Consider the following 25,863-nt stretch of genomic DNA (forward strand, 5'->3'; position numbering starts at 1 on the left):
AGTTTAATATTTAATGTTTTTTTTTTTTAAAGTTATTTAATGTTGAACTTCACTGTCTTTACTATTTTATTGTAACGCACTGTAATTTGTAATAATAAAGTGATTTTAATGGAAAAGTTCTTGAATGTCATTTCAAGTACAGTGAAACCTGCATCTTTTATGCACACACATTCAGAACAACACAAAAAGAACAGTTGCCCATGTAGTGAACAGCAAAGCAAAACATACAAGGCACGAAGAGAATTGATTAGGCTCAATGGTACAAAACTGAATGAGCCTGGCTAAGCACATAATTTCTTAGAATCCAGGGACTGTCTTTTCAGCAAGGTGACTGGAACCAACAAAGGATTTAGAGGACAGATGCCAGCAGTAGCCCAGTCTTTGTCTATTGCTTTTTCTGTGAAAGATGACTGACTGGAAAGATCTTCAGAGGGACAACAGGATCCAGAAGCTGTCCTATGTTGCTTTGTTAATGCAGTAGAATCTACTATATTAGCATGAGAGAAGCATGTCTTGTTAGTGCTGGAAGAGGAGGATGGCATTATCGCAGGTTTGGAGAGTTGTGTGTGTAACTGAAGCAGGTGATGTTGAAGTTCCTTGCAGTCCAATAAGGGGAGCTCCTCAGGCAAACACATCAGCATATCCAAAAGCACGGCACTCTCTGTGAAAAAATATCAGATGGAATTTGTCGAAAATCAGAGAAAGAATAAAAGAGCTTTTCTTTTTTTTTGGCTTCACCTAACTTCTACATCCCTGGCACATTGTGTAAATGCCTTTGGAGACTATGATGTATTTAAATAAGTCGTAATACAAGATATGTTAAATGTATCATTTAACAATACATACCCATTGAAGTAAGGGCTGAATTGCATGTTTTATAGTCAATGTCACTTATAAATCGATAAATCTTGTCAAAATTGACAATACACTTCAGCACTCTCGGTCTGTGTAGACAATCTTGATCTGACAGTTCCAACTGAGCTGGACTGTGCTTTTTTGATGGTAAGGAAGCTGATGGTGATACTGGACCAGTGGAAACCAGACTGGATTCTGTTAGCTTTTGCTCAGACTCCAGCTGACTTGGGCTTTTTGTCAAATGTGAGGATTTTGGTATGGGTGTTTTAGATGCGTTAGTCTCTAAAAGTGAACTGCTTGATGCATTATCAAGCTGGAATTTGATAGTATGATCAACAGCATTGAAACTAGTGTCAGAATAGTCTACTATGGTAGTTGAAGAACTGATATTTGGGCTTATGCCTGAACCGGAAGGCTGTGAGGAAGTTTTAGGGGTCTGACTAGGCAAGACTGTGACTTCAGGACCGGTAGACAGGAGGGAAGACCAAGGTTGTGCATTAGGCTTTGGCCTGATGAGAATAGGGTGAACACTGGAGTAAGCAGGCGTTTGGATAGTGATAGAGTGTGGAGGATCCGAGTGCAACAGGCTGCAGGGCTCTGTGGCAGCAATCTCTAGCATCTGATGACAGTAAAAAAAAAAAAAAAAAAAAAAAAAAATCAACAGTAATGATTACCTGATAAAGATTATTAGAAATATTACATAAGATACAATATTTCATCTGCTATATGAGTCATCAAAGCAATAAAGTCAATTATTGTCCAATATAACTGATTACCAAGTTTGAAATGGTAGAAGTCTAAATATTTAAGTCTTAAGATAATGACAGTCAATTCCTGATATTATTGACTGTGGTGCAAGGATGATACAATGTGAAAAACAAAAGTAGATTAATTCAAGAACCACATCTCTTTATTTTGCTTGCCTAAGCATTGTGGTTCCATTGCACTGTTTCTCTAGAAACTCTAAGTATTCTACTGTAAAACAAACTGCTTCTATCTACTTTTATTTGACTTAGCCACCACTCTTGGTCCATCTGTTTTTCTCTCAGACTAACTTCTTGATTCTTTGTGGTTTCATTGATTTCCATTAAAATATCTTATACAGACCTGGGAAAAGGCAGACAAAATTGTCTTTTCATGGGACCCTGAGATGTTCTGTACCAGCTCTGCCCAGGATTCAATTGGAACTTTAGCCCTGCGCTCCTCTCTCCTCTGATTCTGGACCTGTAGAAACACCCTCTGCACCACACGGGACTTCAATGATTTTATCAAGTGCTCAATCTGAAACCAGGCAGTACAAATAGCTACATTACAATGGACATCTGCACTAACTTCAGCATCAGTTGTATTTTGGGTGGCACAAAGGAGCCTACCTCTTGGAGAGAATGTTGGGGCACTCTTTTTTGAAGCTCAGTCAAATCTAGTTCGGATTCAAAATTCTGCTGCTGCTTCAAACCTTGCAAAAAGTTCTGTTGATCTTTGCGATTCCATCCTTTGCAGAAAGATCTGACGCTCACAGTCTGTTTTGGTTCAGTAGCCTTTAGTCGAAAGCGTGATGGTTCAATTCGGCGACGAGATGGAGGCTTCATTGTTGCTGGTTAGATAAGTAATTCCCCATGTACCTTAAAATTACCTGCGTAGCAAAGGGGAAATGTCCACACTTAAAATTAAAACTACCATTCAGTTACCTTATTCATACAGCAAAGTATATATTCATATACAAAATATATATTGTTTTATATACAGGTGTTTCTACAGGGGGCAGTTCGACTGTAAATGATGTCCAACAAAGATATTCTGTTCAAGATATTTACCTTGAGTTTTCTTTTTTTTTTCTTCAAACATCACTTCTCATTTTTCTCACATCATCTCATATTTCATCTCAAGCATGCTCTTTTCACAGACATCTTTGTTGACTTAGTAAACAAGTACACTAACATTTGAAAAAGCTTTATTGGGTGCAAAATTGTTTGGTGTGGTGGAAACGATGCCACAAATGTGAGACAGTCGTAACTTCTCGAAAATTGATGGAAATAATTTTTACATATATTGAAATGGATGAACTGGGTATTTGAAAAGTATAAAAAAAAATTATTGAAGGCCTGCTAAAACAATTCTAATTGTAGGGCTTTACTGATTGTTTAGATCAGTGTTACTATCAGAAATAATTAATTATTTCTGTAGTTATTAATCAATATTTAAATTAATTAATTGGATCTAACTCATTAAAACCTCATATGGGACTCCAGTAAATGTAGTGTGCTATGTTTAGGAGCAAGTTTGGTTATTAGCAATAATTAATAATTATCAAAGATAATTATTAATTATAAAAATCAATAGAACATTGATGAGAATCAATGTTAGCTTTTTCTAATCCTTTAAATCAACAATTATCAAAGATAATCGGTAATTGTTAACATCGATGAAACATTAATTAAAATTAACACTAGCTTATTGATCATTCAAATTCAATCATAAAAGATAATTATCAATTATCAAAAATCAATAGAATATTAATAAGGATTAACATTGACGGGGCACCACCCTGGAATCAGGGACTAATAACCGAATATTAAAACAGTCTCAATATTAGATTGTTTTCTTAGGAAAATTGACATCCGAAGAATATCGATTTTCGGGAAAAAAAACAATGAATGAAGGTTTGAATCCGAGCACTGACATCCCGTCAGCATGACGCAGGTGTATGCAAAACAAACCAAAACACTTCTCTTTGTAATATAAACAAAAGTTTATTTATGCAGTAATATCAATTAATAATTAATACAATGCAGTCAATAAACTTCCCACTTACAACTACAAACTAAACAGTGACATGATTAGATATGGAAATAAAAATAATCCTATAACACATAAGGTGTATGTGTGTGTGTGTGTGTGTGTGTGTGTGTATGTGTGTGTGTCAGTGTGGTTAGTGAGAGAGAGAGATTATTCAGTGACAGCCCGAAAGCTGATTTCGCGATAGCTGGAGATAAAAGCAGCCGTGTTCATCACTCAGAGACGCGGTTTTACGAGCGGGGCTCGTAAAAGTCCTGCGTTATTTGACTCTAATGGATGAACTCAGTTTCTGTCTCACCCGCGATGGCGAAAATGCACAACAGTCCAATTTGGTCGGACCACAATACAGCAAACAAATTCGTGATAATTAATACCCTGTGTATTAATAATGAGCGGACATGGCGATCCGTAAACTGTACAAGCAAAAAACCTTGAAACACAAGAATAACACACTATAATATTCTATCTCTGCCCAGACGTAAACCTCTTACTTGAATCGCATGAGGATACTGGTAGAATGTGTTTTCCTCCGTCCTTTAACTTTGACCCGGTTCCTTGAGGCTCGTGTGATGACGGGAGGCCGTTTCCTCGCGCTGTCGGCGGGCGGTACGGCTGTTGATTGTCGGCGGGCACGGCTGTTGATTCTCGGCGGGCTGGCGGAGAACTCAGAAATGTCGACTTGATTGAAGATGGAAGAGAAATCTTTAATCTCTTCACTTCTGTAGGCCAACATTACTTCCTTATGCCACGAGGCTGCACCGGAGAGCAGCAAAAAGCTACGTCCGTATTCGGTGAACTAAGTCGCTGGAAGCAACTCTGGAAGCATTTCAGAATTATTTGAAGTCCTGATGATGTCATGTTTGAGGGACGTTCTGTGGTGTGCCTCATCCAATAGGAGTTGAGCGCTCGATCCTTTAGTGAGCAAGGCTTCATGGATCTGTAGTCTGTTTTGGACTCCCTTTGTTTGATTTTGGCACGATTTTTATCAGTAAAATTTACGACTTAGAAGGTGGGGGCTTGAGTTATGTTTTTATGACTGTTAGGCCTGCCTTTGTCTTCTATCTGAACACATGAGGCCCAACATAATTCAGTTTTAATGAAACCTTCATATAACAAAAAGAAAAGTTGAAATCCATTTGTTTTAATAAAAATTATAGTAACAATGACCTAAAAATATTAGGACCACACTTTGCCTTAAGAACCAGGGTTCGGTTCAAGGTTACTATCGTAAACTAAAACTAAAAACATTTTTGTAAACTGACATACATTTTTTTTTTTAAATCTACATAATTGGAAAAACAAACTAAACTAATATACATTTTCATGGCTCTGAAAAAACTAAAATAAAAATAATCTTTAAAAAAAAATTCGTTTTCGTTGCGATAGGTTTTTAAACCTTTAAACTCGCTATCACCTTAACACGAAGATGCCACTAGGCGGCAATAGCACCAGCAGATGGCCTTTGCCTTCATTACATTAGAAAAGACAGAGTAGGAGGGAATCACTACAGTACATCATGGAGAGAAGCAAAGCAGGTAGGAAACCAGGGTGACCAGAAGTCGGTCCCGGATTTATGAGGTATGACCCGGTGTCCCGTCATTTCTCTAAAAAATGTAATAATGTTCCGGTTTCAGCTGTTTGACTCACTGATTTTTTTCCTTTTAAATTAAATATCATCAGTGTCATTCTTGGCATCGTGTCTGGTTTTGATTGCAGGGAAGATATTTTATTGCACTGCACAATGATTTGACAATACTTTCATTCTATCGATCCGCAGCAATCTGCTCAGAATCTATCTGGTTACCATGACAACGACTCACGTGCTTGGCGCTCCCTGTCATCATCCAATGCAAATTATAAATGCCCAAATGAAAACGCATGTTCAACAAGCTGAAAGAAGCCGATCTATTTCTTTGCACAACACGTGAAAATGGAATTGAAATGTTTTGCTGTCACTGTAAATGTTCACTTTCCCATGGCCACAGTGTTAATCTGGTGTTACATTAGGGAGACATCCTAAATGTGTAGTGTTGTGGGCACTCCAAGACCACGGGTACTTCTCAGTGCTCAAAGGGTGCTTCTAATTTCTTAAATTGTGCATCCTTGCTTCCATTCCTTGTTTCCTAGCTCCTCCCTCTTAGGAAACAAGGAAAGGATGCAAGAAAAAGAAGAGAGGAATCAAAGTAGGACAGATTTGTAAATAGGAATGTCCTGCTCATTCAAGCTTTACTTCAAATTCCATCTTTGTGCAGCTGCATTACACTGGAGTGTCTGCCATTATGTTGTTGAAACTTGATTAATTTTTTCATAATAAAACCTAATAATTCAAGATGCACAGTTTAAATGTAACATTATGGTTTTATTAAGCAGCAAAGGTAAAACATGAATAAAACTGTTGTGTCAGATGTGAAGGGGGAGGAGAATTTATGCAAGTGTCAGGTGCTTTGACCAAAAAGTCTTCAGCATAGGATGTTCCTGTGCTTTCTTTCCTTAACTGTAATTGTATTTAAAAAAAACAAACAAACAAAAAAAAAACAAAGAAATACAGTGAATGCAATACCAGTAATTGTAAATGTCAACTGTATGATAACCGTCTCTAAAACTCTCGTCTTTAAAACTGTGGTACACCTTGAAACCATGAGACGGTTACATCCAGAGGAAGCTTCCTGAGAAGGCTACAGCCAAGCCCTTCTACCAAATGAAGCCTACAAGGCTAGCAAAGCAATGCATAACGTGGCGGTCCCATAGACATTCTATGGCGGTATACTGGTGAGGAAAACAGAGGCTGTATTTTTAATTGATGATTATGGAGATGCTTGAGTGTGCTGAATAAACTTATTTTGAGGAAACAGCTCGTTACTTAATGAATTGACTGCCTGTCTGCTAATATTCAACATGTTTTAGACAAAACAATCCTTTTGGAATGAACTATGTGTGGAGTTTATTACGATAAAATTGCTGTTTCGTAAGAGAATACGCAGTCTATTTTGCGACAGGTAGTTGTTAGTTTACAGCTCTCCCCATTCATTTGTATGGTATCCCCATAAGGCTTCCTATCATAACACGCTAGCTGACAATTACATAGGGGGGTAACAGTTCATCGTGGCATGGTACATCGCGGTTAAAATTGTGATGCGTATTGTGGAGATGGGACGTTTTTTAATTTATTTTTTTTCGAATTTTTGCATCTGTTCTATCCAAAATGTGCGAAGGGATGATGGCCTACACCTACATAACTGAACTATGTGGTCATACAAATGGCTTCACTATATAGCCTATACAGAAATAGCTTAATTGCACACAAGGAGCTCTAAAATACGATTGCACACAAGCAGCCACAGGTGTTTGCTGAAACTGCGGAAACTTAAACCAGCAGCGGAAGAGAGATGCGCCTTTTCAGCATGAGAGATCGAATGTCCGTTTGAAGGGTGAGAGTGATCTGCTCTAACTGCACGAGAGAAAATTTACAGTTTACAGAGGTTTAATTATAGTGCTATATTAATCTACTATTTATAATGCTGAATATTATGTATAATAATGCTATAGGTATAATAATGATATATAATCCTAATGTCAAATGTCATGTATGATTTGATTTCATCAGGAAATTATTTTTCTAAATGGATAAGCACGCACTTCGATTAAATAAGTATTTTTGAAAATAATATTTAGATGTAGCCTAATCAAAGACAATATTATTTTAGAAAAATACAATTTTAATTTAAAATATATTAAATGTACAGTATGTAATCAGTGACAGTGTGTAAGCTAATATTTCCATTCAGTGTCACCTTTGCCCTGCTCTGGGCTGATTTTAATTCCCAGTACATCTCTGATGGATCATTTAGCACTTTTATAAACAGTACTCTTAGCTAAATTTTAAAGGAAAGGAACCGTTTTGCATATGTCTTTAAATAAATAACTAAAAAAAAAAGCTTGATTCAAGCTTAGTTTAAAGAATCGCGAACCGAACCGCGAGTTCAGTATCGTGAACGAACAGAACCGAATCACCAAGGTTGTTATCTCAGTATAAAGATCTCTGGCAGTAGTTCTTATCAAGCAACTTGTTAGCAACATCCTTTATAAAAAATAAATAAAAGATAAATTTAAAAAAAAACAACAAAAAAAAACAGCAGCTCCAAAATTCACATTTGTCTGTGTGCTTTGTTGCAGAACAAAATGTTGAAGTATCTTAAAATAATGTTTACCACAGTCCTTATTTTACTCAAATCCAAAACTGTCATTATAAAACCCATAAGAAAACCCCGTGGTTCGAAAATGTTAATTCTCTTCCGGGTTTTTGTGGACTACACCTGAACAGTTCTAATTCTCTAAATGCACCAGAAGGAGGTGAAGACAGAGGAAGCTTCCTGAGGAGGCTTCAGAGATGATAAACAGGTGCATCCTATGTGGAAGTCTTTTTTGTAAAAGCACCTGACATGTGCAAATTCTCAAAAAAAAAAAAAAAAAAAAAAAAAAAAAAAAAAAGCTAAAACCATACCAGGCTGGTCAGATGGCTGGTTTTAGAAGCGTTTTTTAACACAGCTTTAAAAGTGTTCAACCCCCCTCTAAAATCAGCCTGACCAGCTATAAACCAGCTTTTTTTAAATCTGGTCTTTTCAGCAGGGACATTTGGCAAAACGGTTTTAATTCATATTCCATCATTTCAGTTCAAATAACATAACTGTCACATACTTCAACAGTGCATCTTGAATGATTAGGATTTCTTATGAATGTATTAATCAATCAAGTTAACAACATAACATCAAGCGCTCCAAAATAATGCTGCTGTGCAAACATGCAGCTTTGAAGTGACACCTGAGTGAGCAGGACATATAGCAAGCCCTTTAAACTTTTAATCATTCATAGCAGGGCTGCAACTAGTCGATTATTTTGATAATCGACTAATCTAACGATTATTAGAACGATTATTCGACTATCCAACGATTATTGCAACAATTAATCAGTAGCTCTTAACCGACTATTCAGCTTGTGCCCCGACTTAAAAGGTTGCATTAAACATGCTTACTAACAATAAACAGGACAAAATTATCTTTTAAAAATACCACTTCCAGCCAGGTCTCCTAAGCAACCAAACTGGCCCGGTTGCTAGGGTGGGTAGAGTCTCATTGGGTTATCCTTCTCATGGTCACTATAATGTGGTTCTCGTTCTTGGTGGGGCACGTGGTGAGTTGTGCGTGGATGCCACGGAGAATAGCACAAAGCCTCCACACGCACTATGTCTCCGCGGTAACGTGCTCAACAAGCCACGTGATAAGATGCGCGGACTGACAGTCTCAGACATGGAGGCAACTGAGATTCATCCTCCGCTACATGGATTGAGGTGAGTCACTACGCCACCACAGGGACTTAGAGCGCACTGGGAATTGGGCATTCCAAATAAAAAAATTAAATAAAATAAAAAATACCACTAAAATGACATTCACTGAATTAAAGAGAAAAAAAAAATTAATTCAGTAAAAATTCACTGCAAAAAATGCTATCATCAAGTGTTTTTGTCTTGTTTTCCCATTAAAATCGTCTAAAAATACTTAAAACAAGATACATTTACTTGAGAAGCAACACATAAGATATTTAGACTTGCTTTGCTTTATATTATTAAATATAAGTATTTTTTTACTTGGTTACACTTATTTACACGTGGTTACACTAGCTGCAGCACGTGCACTCGAGGGACGAGCATCCCTGTGACAGAGTGTGACTCAGCCGGGTGCAGTTTCAGTCTCTGCCCCTTAAATCGGACACTTTGCGCAATTCACAGAAGAGGCGCTGACCGCACAGAGAAATGCCAGTTTTGGAGTTGTAGTAATTTACATGACCTGCTTATTATTTGAACTTTAATAAAGCTATAACACATTAAATATAACTGCATTTAAGATGTAACGCTGGCGTGTTTCCTTTAAAGAAGCTCAACACCCAAGTTTTGCTTCAGCGGAGCAGCAGGTCCAGCTCTGCTTATTTCACAACAAGAGTGCTTCTGTATTTACTTATTTTGTATTATTCCCTCATACTTGCAATCTACATCACCTGAAGTTGTTTGGAAAATTTGGAGAGCGTCTGGACTGTGAGCGGTGTTTTTCCTCTCCTCAGTCAGGCGCAAGCTGCAGTGTCATCATTAGAGTTTCATATGATCACGTTATGTTAAATGAGATCAAAAACGAAATTTTTGATGTCGATAACGTTGACTAATCGTTTCAGCCCTAATTCGCAGGATATGAATTGTTGATATCAACAATTCAGTTCTAACTAGTTAAATGCTAATCAGTCATCACTTGCCGAAATCACATTCTTGATTTCAAGAATGGAATACCAACTAGTAAAAACTATAATTCTTGTTTACTGCAATTGCATTTTTACTAGTAGGATTTCACAAGGATCTGTCATTCACTCCTATTCAAAATGCAATTACAGATATCTACAATTGCACAAAAGAATAACCTGTATGGCAAGCCCTACTGACTTTTAATCATTCGCAGGATAAGAATTGTTGATATCAACAATTACATTTCCACTAGTAAGGATGCTAATTTTTTATATCAGAAATTTTACTTCTACTAGTGAAAATGCCAATTCCAGTGCCAATAAAAAATGTAATTCTTGATATCCATAACTGCATTCTTACTAGAAGTAACTCCCATTCAGAACACAATTACAGATATCTACAATTCATTTGTTACAAGTTGAATTTCCAATTTCACATCAGCAAAGCATTTCTTACTAGTAAAAATGATACATTTTGATATCAATAATTAAATTGTCACTATTGCAAAAGTTAATTCTTGATTTCAATAATTAAATTGCAATAGTGAAAATACTCATTTATGGCATGTCAACATGTTGGATTTGGTTTTTCAGATATCTGGAAATGGATTTCAGATTTCATTAAATTGTATTTAGTAGTAGTAATTAAAGAATCCACATATCTTCCATTCATTCCATATCCGTTTTGAAAAAAATTAAATAAATATTTATAAATTATTTGCTTAATTATTCACTAAAACATGTTTTTTACCTTTATTAAAAATGCATTTTGCATTTATAATATTAAATTAGAGTATCTTTACATTATTGTGTGGAACTAATTGGGTGTACTCTTTAATATGTAAAGAGAAAAAACCTCTAACTACACATTATTTCTATATAAATGTATAGCTTATTAAGAAAAACTTTAACTAGTATACTGGATAATGTAGCAGCAAAATTAACAGTAATTCCAGCCTTCCAGTCTTCAGTAGAAAAGAAACCAGTGTTTTATTTTTGCCTTTTTTTTCCAAAAATCTTTTAACTTGCTTCAGGACTTTAAAGGATTTAGATTTCTTTTTTGTTCAATTTAGTTGTGAGAAATCACTCCACTTTTCATTCACACAGTTATTTTTTGGAACCCATTCAACTTAAATTTTATTATAATTTGTAAACAAATAATAATGATGACAATAATAATAATAAATTGTTATATTATTAACTTTTAAATACAAAAGTAATATATTTAAATCGTGCACTTTTTAAACCCTCACGCTTTTATTTTGACATTCTAAACTCTCCAGGAAGTCCTGTATGTGTCTGTTTGTAGGCAAGTTCACAGTAGTTTAATTCGCTTCTTATTCAAATTCTGGTAAATTCTGAGTTGCTGTTCTTGAGTAGCGCTCAAATATTGCGCACCGCTGTGAAGGCTAAAAATAGCCGTGAGTGCATCACCAGCCTATGCGTGAGTGTGTCAACAGAGCAGCACCATTCACTAATGCACTGTGCATACTATATATTTACTTATTAAACACAGCCTTTTGTGATTCACAGAGCTATCGCACATCTTCTAGTGGCTTTGAATAAAATGCACGAGTCATATGAACTACTTTAATAGTGTTTTTATGGTTCTTTTATGTCATTTTTGGAGCTTGACAGTGACGAACATGATTAACACACAGTATCGGATTTGGATCGGGCTCGTTGGACCGATACTCGATCCGTCTAAAAGCTTCAGTATTGGAGCCGATACCGATCCAGGAATCTGATCGGTGCATCCCTATTTTTAATTGTTGGTGTATTTAAACGTCTTTAACCGTTTTGATGCGTTTCTGGCAATGTGCACCTCGGTACAGGATGATACTGGAAACTGGATGTGTGCGTCTTCATTTGTGCTTTGGACTTTCAATGTGCATCAAGTCAATGTGTCTTCAGCGTATTTCAGTGTGGATTGCTTGTGAACTAGTCATAAAACGATTCAAGCTTTGCAAAGGAATTGTCAATGAAGGATGAGGCAGTTAAAACACTATTGGACCCAATCACAAATGTGAGTAAACAGTTCCATTCATGAATATTTCAAATGTCATGACTGTTTGATAGTTTATGGTGCTGAAACCTTGTCTACACTGGGCGCGTCCATTGATGTGACGCAGCGGCTTGAAAAATACCACAAACTTTCCAAACCATTTATTTGTGTTGTTGTTGGCAGTAGTAGCGCCAGTGCAAAATATTATGGGAGACCTGTTTACTGCAACGTACGCTTCCATGGTAGACAGCATAACTGATTATAATGGGTTCTATTGCTTTTGACATGACGCGTCTCTCCCATCCAGTTGTGCTCGAGATAAACAGTTTAATATATTCAGATGCGATGTGTTGGATGTGCGTTGTGTGTAAACCCTGAAATGTAGTTTTATAAAATTGCGGGGTTGTTCATTCTCTTCCGATGTGGCTCTATTTGCAAAATGTTAGCCAATCAGAACAGTGGGCGTTTACGTTGACATTTAAAGGAGGACCTGAGGCCAAAACCAAGCATTTAGAAAGAGAACAAGAAAACAGGGTGTAAAATAATCATACACCGATCAATCACAACATTAAAAGCAACTGCTTAAAACTGTGTAGGTCCCTCTCGTGCCACCAAAACTGCGCCAACTCGCATCTCAGAATAGCATTCTGAGTTGATATTCTTCTCACCACAATTGTACAGGGCGATTAACTGAGTTACCGTAGACTTTGTCAGTTCGAACCAGTCTGGCCATTCTCTGTTGACCTCTCTCATCAACAAAACATTTCCATCCACAGAACTGCCGCTCACAGGATGTTTTTTTGTACCATTCGGAGTAAATTCTAGAGACTTTTAGCTCTATGTCTGCTGACACTATTTACTTTGTTTACTCACATAATTTATTGTGACAAAGGCTGTCAAGCTCCAAAAAAGACAAAAAACTAATCATAAAAATATTATAAAAGTAGTCCAAATGACTTGCTATATCCAAGTGTTCGATTCCATATCGCATTGTGTGAGGAACAGACCAAAAATATAAGTCATTATTAGAGCCTGACCGATATGGGATTTTTGAGACCAATACCGATTTTAAAGATTTTAATAAACATCAGTACTGTTAGTATAAGTCAATTGCTGACCATTTAAATAAAGAATAGAGTAAAATTAAATAAAAAAAAAATCAGTACTATATGTTTAGTATCAGTCAATGGCTGACCATTAAAATAAAGAATAAATTAAAATAAAATAAATTGCCAAATAAACATCAGGGGCCGGTTGCATCAGCTAAACGTACGTTACGACTTAGCCTAGTTGTGGCGTAAATGGGCACTAAGTCACAATTTACGCTCTACTAAACATTTGAGTGTTGCACCATTAAATTTATGTAGGACGTAACCCTATGTATAAACTAAATATACACGGCAGCCTCCGACAAGGAGTAACAGATGGAATAAAAAAGCAGACTCACTTAATGACATCAATGAGCAAATGTTTTGGTTGACAGGAATCAGTCCTTTCGACATATATGATGTTGACATTTACACTCATTTACATTTACGAGAGAAAGAGGAAAAAAAACTTTTAAGCGGCTCTTCAGCATGAAACCGATCTAACAGTGCCGTTTTTAGGGTGCATCGCCCCATGTCAAGTTTCAACACATTCAATATATATATATATATATACATATATATATATATAGGATATTAAAATGAATAAATGTCTATTTTTCCAGCCTGTTGTATTAGTATGTATCACCCCTCATTTATTTTAGATACAGTTCCTATATATTTACATGGGGCAAAGATACTATTTATTAAATCTACTTTTATTATGTATCCTATTTTAATGTCTGGAAAACCAGACTTTTAAATATAATATTTTGTAAATGCAACGACTGTAATTGTTCGGTTGAAGGGGGTACCTAACTGTGAATCCTGAACAAAACAGTTTGGTGAATACATGTTTACTCATTGGCTTCCAATCAGCTGACTAGTCTAAAGAGAAACCAACCTTCAGAAAACAGTATAAAAAAAAAAAAAAAAAAAAAAAAAAAAAACATTATGAGACGCATTTAAAATACTTAATCTATTCCAAATCCGATGCTAAATTCCACTGAAAAGGGGCATTTATCTGTGTGCTCGCCTTGAATTATGATCATTGTACATTAACTATAGAACTGACACACATTCACTGAATCAACATTAGCAAATATTTAACAGACACATTTATTGAAAACAATTGAATGAATAACGCAGGATCAATGGAATAACCCTAAAAGCCTGTTCTAAACGGAAATCACCAAGTAAAAGTTACTTAACATATTAAAACAGTCAGGATATTGTTGAAAATAATTAACAGGTAGACTAAGCCAAATCTATGAGAGAGAAAAAAAATGCTCTGAAAAGTCAAGCGTATTTCACGACATGCAGTCATGCATTAACCATTGATCTAATATGACAGCTGTTCGGTAAAAACGTTAACCAATAACAGTTAAAACAGTAGCTATAGGATAGAAAAACTAGGCCTGTGATGTAGCCTACAGTAAACCTAATGTATTCTAAACATGACGTGTACACAGAATAAAAGACAGTTTAACCCGTTAAGCAGTCGACACCTCGTTGAAAATAGCCTTCTTAATCAAGAGATTAAAAAAAATGGCATACCTAGTCTAAATCAGTTATTTTCTAGGCTACTTAAAGGATACATTTTTTGTTGACCAAAATTAACATGTCAACATGGTCTGGTGAAAGACGGGACTTGACTCACCTGAGGTGGCTATCCTGCACTTGAAAAAGTCCGCACAGCAGAAAAATAACGTACAAGCATGCACAGATGTAAAGAAGACTCAAATGTGAAAACATCCATAGGGACTTTCAAACGTTTGGAAAGCCGATTCCCACACCACCAAAGTGATTTCATTACTACTTTGTTGAGTTTGCTTCTCTAGCGAGAGGATATTTTCCTGCTCATGCAGGAGTGAGAGAGGGAAGAAGCACATGCAGCCTGAGGTGAAATTAAACTTTGTATCTTCTCCAGATATACTCTTCTTAAAAATAATATTTGTATTATTAATTCTATTTAAAATATGTAACATTAATATGACAGTAATTTAAGCGCAGCCACAAACGTAAATGTGTAAAAATTATGATCAGTTTAATGGGGGGAAAAATTAACCGACTAATAATTCCAGTGTCGACTAGCAGCATCAGAAGTGTTTAGTCGACTAGTATAACCAAACCCTAGTATTCACCAAACTGTTTTGTTCAGGATTCACAGTTTGGTACCCCCTTCAACTGAACAATTCCAGTCGTTGCATTTACAAAATATTATATTTAAAAGTCTGGTTTTCCAGACATTAAAATAGGATACGTAATAAAAGTAGATTTAATAAATAGTATCTTTGCCCCGTGTAAATATATAGGAACTGTATCTAAAATAAATGAGGGGTGATGCATACTAATACAACAGGCTGGAAAAATAAACATTTATTCATTTTAATATCCTATATATTTTGAATGTGTTGAAACTTGACACGGGGCGACGCACCCTAAAAACGACACCGTTAGATCGGTTTCATGCTGAAGAGTCACTTTAAGTTTTTTTTCTCTCTCTCTCTCGTAAATGTAAATGAGTGTGAATGTCAACATCATATATGTCGAAAGGACCGATTCCTGTCAACCAAAACATGAGCTCATTGATGTCATTAAGTGAGTCTGCTTTTTTATTCCATCTGTTTCTCCTGGTCGGAGGCTGCTGTATATATTTAGTTTATAAATAGGGTTACGTCACACATAAATTTAATGGTGCAACACTCAAATATTTAATAGAGCGTAAATTGTGACTTAATGCCCATTTACGCCACAACTAGGCCAAGTTGTAACATACGTATAGCTGATGCAACCGGCCCCTGATGTTTATTTAGCTATTTATTTTATTTTAATTTATTCTTTATTTTAATGGTCAACATTTGACTGATACTAAACAGTACTGATGTTTATTTAGCTATTTATTTTAATTTATTCTTTATTTTAATGGTCAGCATTTGACTGATACTAAACATACAGTACTGATGTTTATTTAGCTATTTATTTTATTTTTATTTATTCTTTATTTTAATGGTCAGCATTTGACTGATACTAAACAGTACTGATGTTTATTTAGATATTTTATTTATTCTTTATTTTAATGGTCAGCATTTGACTGATACTAAACATACAGTATTGATGTTTATTTAGCTATTTATTTTATTTTAATTTATTCTTTATTTTAATGGTCAGCATTTGACTGATACTAAACAGTACTGATGTTTATTTAGCTATTTATTTTATTTATTCTTTATTTTAATGGTTAGAAACTGACTTATACTAAACATACAGTACTGATGTTTATTTAGCTATTTATTTTATTTGAATTTATTATTTATTTTAATGGGCAGCATTTGACTGATACTAAACAGTACTGATGTTTATTTAGCTATTTATTGTATTTGTATTTATTCTTTATTTTAATGGTCAGCATTTGACTGATACTAAACAGTACTGATGTTTATTTAGCTATTTATTTTATTTTTATTTATTCTTTATTTTAATGGTCAGCATTTGACTGATACTAAACAGTACTGATGTTTATTTAGATATTTTATTTATTCTTTATTTTAATGGTCAGCATTTGACTGATACTAAACATACAGTATTGATGTTTATTTAGCTATTTATTTTATTTTAATTTATTCTTTATTTTAATGGTCAGCATTTGACTGATACTAAACAGTACTGATGTTTATTTAGCTATTTATTTTATTTATTCTTTATTTTAATGGTTAGAAACTGACTTATACTAAACATACAGTACTGATGTTTATTTAGCTATTTATTTTATTTGAATTTATTATTTATTTTAATGGGCAGCATTTGACTGATACTAAACAGTACTGATGTTTATTTAGCTATTTATTGTATTTGTATTTATTCTTTATTTTAATGGTCAGCATTTGACTGATACTAAACAGTACTGATGTTTATTTAGCTATTTATTTTATTTTTATTTATTTTAATTGTCAGCATTTGACTGATACTAAACAGTACTGATGTTTATTTAGCCATTTATTTTATTTTTTTTTATTCTTTATTTTATTGGCCAGCATTTGACTGATACTAAACATACAGTACTGATGTTTATTTAGCTATTTATTTTATTTTTATTTATTCTTTAATGGTCAGCAGATGACTGTTACTAAACAGTACTGATGTTTATTTAGCTATTTATTGTATTTTAATTATTTATTTTCTCAGTGTTCATTTCTAGAATTTGTTGACAATGTATTACAATAATAATGTCAAATATTCTTTGATAAAAATATTGAAGAAATCAGCCTTCTGAGTACCTTTGCATAGTTATATCAATGCAAAATCAGTGCACAATCCACATAGAAATGGTCTGTTTTCATTCCAGCTCAAAAATGAGCTATATCGGTCACCATATCTGTACATTTTCCCTCTCTAAAATCGGTCACAAAAATTCCATATCGGTCGGGCTCTAGTATGGATTTCACAAACTAGTTAGCAGCTTACTTTGAAAACACTGCCTAGCTCACTCCGCCCTGTCTGCAGAGCCACCATCAGCTCAGTAAACAATGGAGTCAGAGCACGCTCTGCTGGACAAACTACGCTATGACACCAATTCTAAAGCATTGTTTTCTGCATTATATGTTCTGAAAAAAAGGTTCATATCAGCAAAATATCGGCCGACCGATATATCGGTCGGGCACTAATATTTAATGAAGATTAAGACAAATTTGCAGAGCAATTCCAACTCTAATTCTACCTGATGGGATTAAGACAGTAGGTTACAGACGACAGGGCAAGTTGACCAATCAGATAAAAGGGGCGTTTCAGTGTCGCTCACATGTGCGTATCAAATATTCAAGGCGTAAACTAATTTTTAAACACTGAAGGAATTTTTTTAAGCCTTTTCCCCCAATCTCTTTATTCCTTTTGAAATAGAAAATGAAATATTCAACAGGAAATGAGTTTGTATCTGCTTATTTTATTCATCAGTGTTAAAACCAATAAAGAAAAAAGTTTGTTTTTAGTTTTTCATTTTTGGGTAAAAAAAAAAGAAAAAGGAATGGACGCAAAAGAACACGGACCAGAATTGTAGTTTTAAAATGAATCAATGTGTTTGTTTGTATTACTTCCGCTGACAAATAAAACACGCCCGTTTTTTCTATTTCAAAACTGACAGGGAATGAACGGAAGATCCACGATTGAGGAGCATCCCAGGATCCCTATCTTTTTGTGTGTAATGATTTTAGAAATGTGATTCACTGAACATTAAAACAGACTATAGACGTAGTAGTAAGGTTCGCAAATGACCCCATAAAATGTTTTAAAGACTTAATCTTTTGACTCACTGTAAAGAGATTAGAATGCCAGAAAGAGCAGTGATTTACTATGTTGCCGTTTTGTCTACTTTTTGCCGTTTCCATACCATACATACTTGTAAAATAAGTTAGAGATCAGCGCTGTGCCTCTGTATCATGACCAGCATCTGTTTTGCTTCACTCCTAAACTGCAGTAATGAACATCTATCACGACCGTAAACAACTGCAAGGTAGTGAGCAAATAAAAAAGGAATAAAGACAGCTGCAAAACAACACAAACTTACGAGCTTTGTAACATGTCCACATGTTCAGCGACCTCACTTGCACATATTCTTCTTCACCTTTTCCGTTTTATGGCGGTTTGCAAACCAGCTAATGGTGCATATGCGCCACCTACTGGGTTGGAACTTGAACTCGCTTTGTTGGACCTTGGAGGGACCCGTATCTCGCTAAGAGTCAAAAAAAGGTTCAAAAAGTACGACACCAAAATGCGTTTGCCCATTTCATAGGCACCATACACAATACTGTATCATCCACAATATCATTTAAATATTATAGTAAATAAAAATTAGAATACGTTTTGCCTTAGCGGCCTCTTTAGTTTATAAACAAAGAAGATTTGCACTGTGATACTCGGTTTTTGCAGTTTTTCCTATTGTCGTTTGCGATCAAACCACTAGAGCCCGCTGCAAACCTTTACATTTGTCCATTCATTCTTTAAACATTTTTAGTTCAGTAGTATTAATTTACTTGTTACATGATCTTATGAAAATGTATTTGGATTCTTCTCTTTGTTATGATGACTTTAAATAACGTACTGTAAGGTACTACTGCATGCTAAAGTGTAATTACTATGAGATAAAAACCTTTGGCAGCGGTGGGATTCGAACCCACGCCCCCGAAGAGACTGGAGCCTTAATCCAGCGCCTTAGACCGCTCGGCCACGCTACCTATACATTGCATTGTGATAATTTGATAATAACTTCCTTTCTGTTGACTGCTGAGCACTACAGTTCCTTATTTGGGCGTTCTCATTTGTCCCATTCATTTTAATATAAATTGCCCATCTCTGCTAAATAGTCTGACTGTATGTGCTGAAAATTTAACGTTTTCCTATAGTCACATTTTCTTTGCATGCCCTTGCTTCAATTTAGAACACTTGATTATCTAATCAAAATATGCATTTAAGTAAGGATAAAAATATGGATGAATATTGTCAAAAATGAAGGATTTAGGCTCTGCAGATGGGTACTACTGGGGTGCAGCAAATCCCAGCGTGTTTGTTTTTATTTAATCTCTAGAGGCTGCTGTTATCCTAGAACCAAGCCATTCTAATGCTGCCTTCAAGTGCTTTCGGAATTATCGTAATTACAAGTTTCCTACACGGAAGTTGCACATAAATGACCCCCTTAAGTCGTAATTACGACTAGGAAACTCGAGAGATAATTTTGATACCCGAGTTTTCAAGTTGGGAGGACATGAAAACTTTCAACATCTTGAAGGAGAGTATGCGGTTTCTCCAGTGAATGAAAGGTTTTATTCATTTTACTAAACACAGCTAATCAGCGCTTGCCATTTTGGTCATAAACATTTATGAAAATCAGCAACCATTTGATGTGTATTGTATATTTTTACATCAAGAAAATAGCATGTATTTGCACAAAATACTATTATCGTCAGCAAGCATGCCTGAGGAAGACATATCATGGTGTCAAAATAAGCAGAAGGTTACCCTATGAACATGCGCTACACAGACTTTTTGCTCACAAAAAGCAATGTGGCCTGACCCCTGGGCACATGACCACAAAACCCAATGGATGTTCCGCCCCTGATGTTTCCTGTTCTTTATGACAACAAAGCACTTGAACACGACCAGAGACAGTTTAGCAGATACCGACCAGTGGTATTAAAATGAATGATTTTAATTCTTTAATGCAGTGGTTCTCAACAGGGGGGATGTGGAGAGGTCACAATTTTTTTTTTAAATTGCCACAAATTTTTTAAAGGTTGAATTTTTGATTGACTTCAAATAGGCTTCAGTACTGAAGTACCGAGCAAATATACATGAGCCTAATGTGAACTGCAAACATACTGTAAACATAATTAGCAGGGACTAAAAAACTAAATGTTTTTCATTTCGGTTCGTTCTGAGCAAAAACCTTTTTTTTTTTTTTTTTTTCCTGTTCAGAAGTTCCACAGCCTCCTTTCCAAAAGGTTACCGGGTAGAACAAAATAAAAGAAGGGTTCATAACATTCTTTTAAAAATGTGAAATACCAATCGCAGTGTTGCCACATCTCACAAGAGAAACAAGCAACATGGTCTGGGAAAAGAAACCCAAAATAAGACACTTGCCTCACCAAAATAAGAAAAAATAAGCAATATTATTTTTCCCTGTGTGGTGGATTTATCGGCATAGAAATCATAACAAGCAGTTAATTAACAATTAAGTATAATTTTATTTACAGATCTGCTTCTCAGTCAAAACCCAGCATCATCAAATCTGTATTAATTCATCATATCTAACAATAATTCAGTGAAGACTTGAAAACAACTGTGAAATGTACTTCTAATAATGTTTTCCTTGTATCTGGATTATCCGTGCATGTATCCTGTATGTAGTAATTATACATAGTTGTTAAAAAGGTCTTCATTCAGAGAATGCCACATCCACAACGGGCAATTAGGCAAATAAATGTGTGATGCAGCAGTTTCCTTCAGGACCAAAGCACATGTTTCATTTATTCAGGCAACATGAAGTGTAGATCCAAAACTTTACTGTGATAAACCCTTTGGCCTTTAGTTTAATGAAAAAATTACTGGAACAAAATTAACCAGTTATACCAGTTACCAACATTTAAAAATAACATTTTCACTCCGGAAAAATTGAAAATAACCTTTTTCCGGTTTTCGGTTATGTTCTGCTAAATTTGTTCATTTTCGTTTTTGTTTCTTGAACCGTTTTTAGTCCCTGATAATTATAACATATAACATCAATATGCTGCATCTCCTTTAGAAAATATGAATAAAGGTCAATTACAATTACCTTCAGTCTCCATGACCTTAACCTCTGCATAAATTAAAAAAAAAAAAAAAAAAAAAAAAAAAAAAACACATTGCGCGGAACCATGCGCGACACGGATGGATTAAGTCGTTGCGCACCTTCTCCACTATGCGAGCAGGGTTCCAGGTGGGGTGACAAAGCTCATTTTTAGGGTGGCATCTGGCACCCCATGCCACCCTTCTGGCCCCGCCCCTGCAGCTTCATGAGACTACTGATGTTGCAGGGCGCACAGTTGCTTTCCTAAGTCAGATATGTCAAAGATGGTATCTTTGAGGAGGACATTCTTTTCTGTCGGTGTCTTCCCGAGCACACAACTGGCGAGGCATTGTTTAAAGTTCTGGATGGGTATATACAGGATGCAGGAATGTTATGAGATAGATGTGTTAGGATATGCATGGGCAGGGCCCATTCAGTGACTGGGAGGGTAAGCGGTCTGGTCAATCGTGTCCAGCAGTTAGCTCCTTTAGCCAAGTGGGCCCACTATATGAGTCATCGCAAATCTCTTGCATCAAAGAAAATTCCTGAGTCTCTGGAGTCTGTTTTAAAGCAGGCAATGCAAACGGTCAGTTTCATTAAAGCACGCCATTAAATGCACGCCTGTTTTCATTGCTGTGCCAGGAAATGTGAGCCGAACATGAGCAGCTCCTATTTCACACTGAGGTGCGCTGGCTCTCTAGATGTAGGGTTTTACATCGCCTCTATGAATTGCGTTCGGTGTTGACGTTTCCCAACGTCGCTGACTGTGTGCGAGAGACCGGGATAAATATCTCTCCTTTGATACACACAGTCATTCACCATGCTGTTGGACTGAAACAACAATTCTGCTATTATTTCAGTGAGGATTTCAGTTAATTTGCTTGGGTCAGATATCCGTTCAGTTGCCCAGGCAAAGACCTTACAGTCGAAATGGAGGAGCAGTTAGTCGAATTAAAGAGCGACACATCTATAGCCCTTGCTCTCTGCCCTCGTTTTGGTTGACTGTGATGCCGGCGTAAAACTACTCATTACATTTGCCTCTACTTATCTGTGCGAAGCCAGGTTTTCAAAAAAAATAAAATAAAAACAAAATTCCGAAATCGCCTCCAAATGGAGGATGACATCAAGGCTTGCGCTATCATTGAACCGCGTATTGCGCTTCTTTGTAAAAAGAAACAAGCGCAGGCGTCCCACTGATTAATTTCACATCATGGCTAGAGAGACCAGTTCTTAAAGCAACTCTTCTCTTCCTTTTCCTCTTTCAGTTGACTTGTTTTACATGTAAAATAGCATAGTACACGTTATTACAACCTACTTTAAGTACTCTAAGTAGGCTAGCTATATTGTTCAGAAACATTTGTGATGATTTGTTTTTAGCATGAGGATGTGTTCCAGACCTTTCCATTATATCGTTTTATAAAAGCCATAAAAAGTGATTAAAAAAATCATAAAAGTCATGAAAAGTAATAAAAAAAATAAAAGTAAAAAAATAAATAATAATAATAAAATGCTTTAATGCATGAAGCAAATATGGGTTTGACTAAATTTTCAGAATGTTTCAGACAAATATATAGTCTTTAAATGTTAAAAAATCTAATTTCATCATATTTACAACTAAGAATAAAAATACTGCAAATCAAGATAAAAAAATTTAAATTAATGAATATGAACTGGTTCAGTTTCTTCTACTAAATTTCTTGGAATTTTTGTAAAAAAAAAAAAAAATCCTGGAAAGACTATATACATTTTATTACTACTAAAATAATGAAATCAGTAGGTATTCTAAGAAAAATTTGAGTCTCGGTTCATCAGGGGTGCCTTTTAACCTTGTATTACAGCCTAATATATCTATATCTCATTTATGGCAATATTGTTTGTTACCCTTCCAGTTTGCAGACATTACTCAATACGCAAAAGAAATGTATAAGGCTACTTTTTCAAGTAGCTTTACACCATCTACTCCGTTGTTTAAAAAAATAATATCTTGACCATACACAATGTTAATATACTTCAGTCATGCACTTTTATACATAAATATTATTACAGCCCAAATAAGCTGACCGCATCTTTTAATGGATTTTTGTGTTAAATGCACAAATACATTCATATAATACTAGAAACTCCAATGCCCTTTATCCTCCCTTGTGTCATGCTACACATAGACAATTTACCATTAAATACAGATTTCCACATTGCTAAAACGTCAACCTCCCTAAATAACTTCAAACACAGATTGAGGATCACCCTGATGAACCCAGTCACTCTTTAAATGCTTATACTCTCACACTTAAACTCTCTGTATTCCTGCTTAAGTTTTTATTTCCTTTGAATCATATGTCTTTTCTATTTTACTTTTGATCTAACATGGTGGATTATGTTTTTTATATACATATATATAGTTATTTATTTATTTTACTTTTCTTTCTTATATATATATATATATATATATATATATATATATATATATATATATATAATTATTATTATTATTATTATTATTATTATTATTATTATTATTATTATTATTTCATATTGAGTTAAATGTTTGTTATTGAAAAGGTGAGGTATTCAAATAAGCCCATAAGGGTTTCTAACCTCTCCTGCATATCTCTTTTCTATTTTTGTATTCTTGCTCTGTTTTTTATTGTTAAGATGTCAAACAAATAAACAAAGAAATTGTGACAGATTTCAACTGTATAGTAAAATGTAATATTCACTGTAATAATAATAATAATAATAATAATAATAAAGCAATATATCACAATCAAGAGTGCTGTTGAATAAAAGTTTTGGAAAAAAATGCAAATAAATAAATAAATAAATGGGAGAAACTGGAACACTCAACAGCCAAGCCTGTCCGGGAGCATTCCAAAGATGGCCGCTGAGTGAACTGACTTGCCTTGAAACAGACTTTGATGTGATATTGGCCCTCTCCCAAATGGCACCCTAAGCCCTTGTGGTCCTCCTCTGAGTCCAGACTTTTGTGACGTAAGCGAGTCCAGACCGAAGGGGCGCTAGTTAGCAAGTCCACGAGGGTGCATGAGTTATAAAAGTTTGCATTTGGGGCAGACTTCAAGACTTTAGTCAGATAACAGCATTTTCATACATTGCGTTTTTCATATACATGCAGTTTTACAAATTGATATATGGTAAAGGAACACAATTTAACTCTTGCATATTTGTTTTTACTGAATAATTACAAGCAACACGCTGACAATAAATAATTAGTGAATGTAATCAAGAACCTCTGAAAAACAAAGCACACATACAACAACAACAACAACAACAACAAAACCTCATCTTTTTAAATGTTTAGAGAACAAATAAACATGATTCAGACACATGGCTGGTTACAGGCAGGTGCTTAAAACACAGTCAAAGGAGAACGTATGTCTCACTCACCGCCATACATCACAAAAACATTATAAAATACACACAGCCACACTTCAGTTATACATATCACTGGTAGACTGAATGTTGCTATTTAAATAAATATAAGTGTAGCTGGTGGATTGTAAAGGTATAACACAGGATACAAACATTTATTTTTGGGGTTTTATTCTGATGGCTATTGAAAAAAGAGAAACAAAATACAAATTAATATCCAAATAAAAATACAAAAAGGGCATTAGCCTACCCATATGCTTAAACACTCACAGTATTTTATGCATTTAACACATGCTTAAATCACTCAAAGCATTGTATGGATTTTTAACCAGGCTTTAAGGACATATTTTCACATATAACACATATTTCACTTATCCACTAAACTGGAAAACACTGGGCTATAAATCATTAAATAAGATATGATTAATTCTAAATTTACATACCCAGTCCTTGAATGTATGCAAAACATGGTCAAACTCCACACATGCAATCCATATGCATCCTTCAAAAATTATTTATAACAAACATTCAGTTTTAACACAATTCTTCTGAACACATATTTAATGCAATTTATAAGCATTTTGTGTAAAATGTAATATTTACCTAAGATTTCTCAACCAATGTACCAAACCGGGAGCTCTCTTGCACAATACATGTTCTCACTTTTCTAACCAGCACATATGCGCAACACGAGGAGTGCCGGAAAGCGGGTATTGCAAAACTCTGGTTTTAAAGGGGCCACATCCAATTTATGTCTTGAGTTAAATTACATGAAATTTCTCCACTTGGCTACATTCTCCCCTGCTAAAAGTCATTGTCCATTATGACTTAATACATATTTTTCACTTCTTTAACAGCTTTTCTAAAGAACACACTACTCAGGCTTGTTAACACCTGAGAGAAGACTTCAGGACTGAGTGAAACAGCACTGCATGCTGATTTTGGCTCATTAAATGGGTTTGAGTGTATGCCAGCATTGGCCCTTTTAGTTCTTCTTGGTGCTGGTATAGGCTCTTTCCTCTCTGGTTCAGACACTCTAGGAGCCGTACCAGTGTCAGGCTCAACCCTTTCTGAACCAGACACTCTAGGAACTGTGTCATTGCTAGACTCATCTCTCTCTGGTCCCAAACCTTGTTGTT

General features: G+C 35.2%; 1 protein-coding gene and 1 non-coding gene across 2 annotated transcripts; both read right to left on the reverse strand.

The window, feature by feature from the left end:
• Window positions 1–16: 16 nt before the first annotated feature.
• On the reverse strand, window positions 17–18,669 carry snapc2 (small nuclear RNA activating complex, polypeptide 2). The gene is made up of 5 exons (XM_051704869.1): window positions 18,584–18,669; window positions 2,229–2,488; window positions 1,963–2,136; window positions 847–1,474; window positions 17–661 (listed from the first exon to the last, which is right to left on the reverse strand). The coding sequence occupies exons 2-5, from the start codon at window positions 2,442–2,444 to the stop codon at window positions 282–284; spliced, it is 1,398 nt and encodes a 465-aa protein (XP_051560829.1). The 5' UTR covers window positions 2,445–2,488; window positions 18,584–18,669; the 3' UTR covers window positions 17–281.
• Window positions 18,670–19,168: 499 nt separating this feature from the next.
• Window positions 19,169–19,250, reverse strand: trnal-aag (transfer RNA leucine (anticodon AAG)). Its single transcript has one exon. It is a non-coding gene; the product is annotated as a tRNA-Leu (tRNA).
• Between the last annotated feature and the right edge of the window lie 6,613 nt (window positions 19,251–25,863).

The sequence above is a fragment of the Myxocyprinus asiaticus genome, chromosome 1 (assembly GCF_019703515.2).
Source record: "Myxocyprinus asiaticus isolate MX2 ecotype Aquarium Trade chromosome 1, UBuf_Myxa_2, whole genome shotgun sequence".
Lineage (NCBI taxonomy): Eukaryota > Metazoa > Chordata > Actinopteri > Cypriniformes > Catostomidae > Myxocyprinus > Myxocyprinus asiaticus.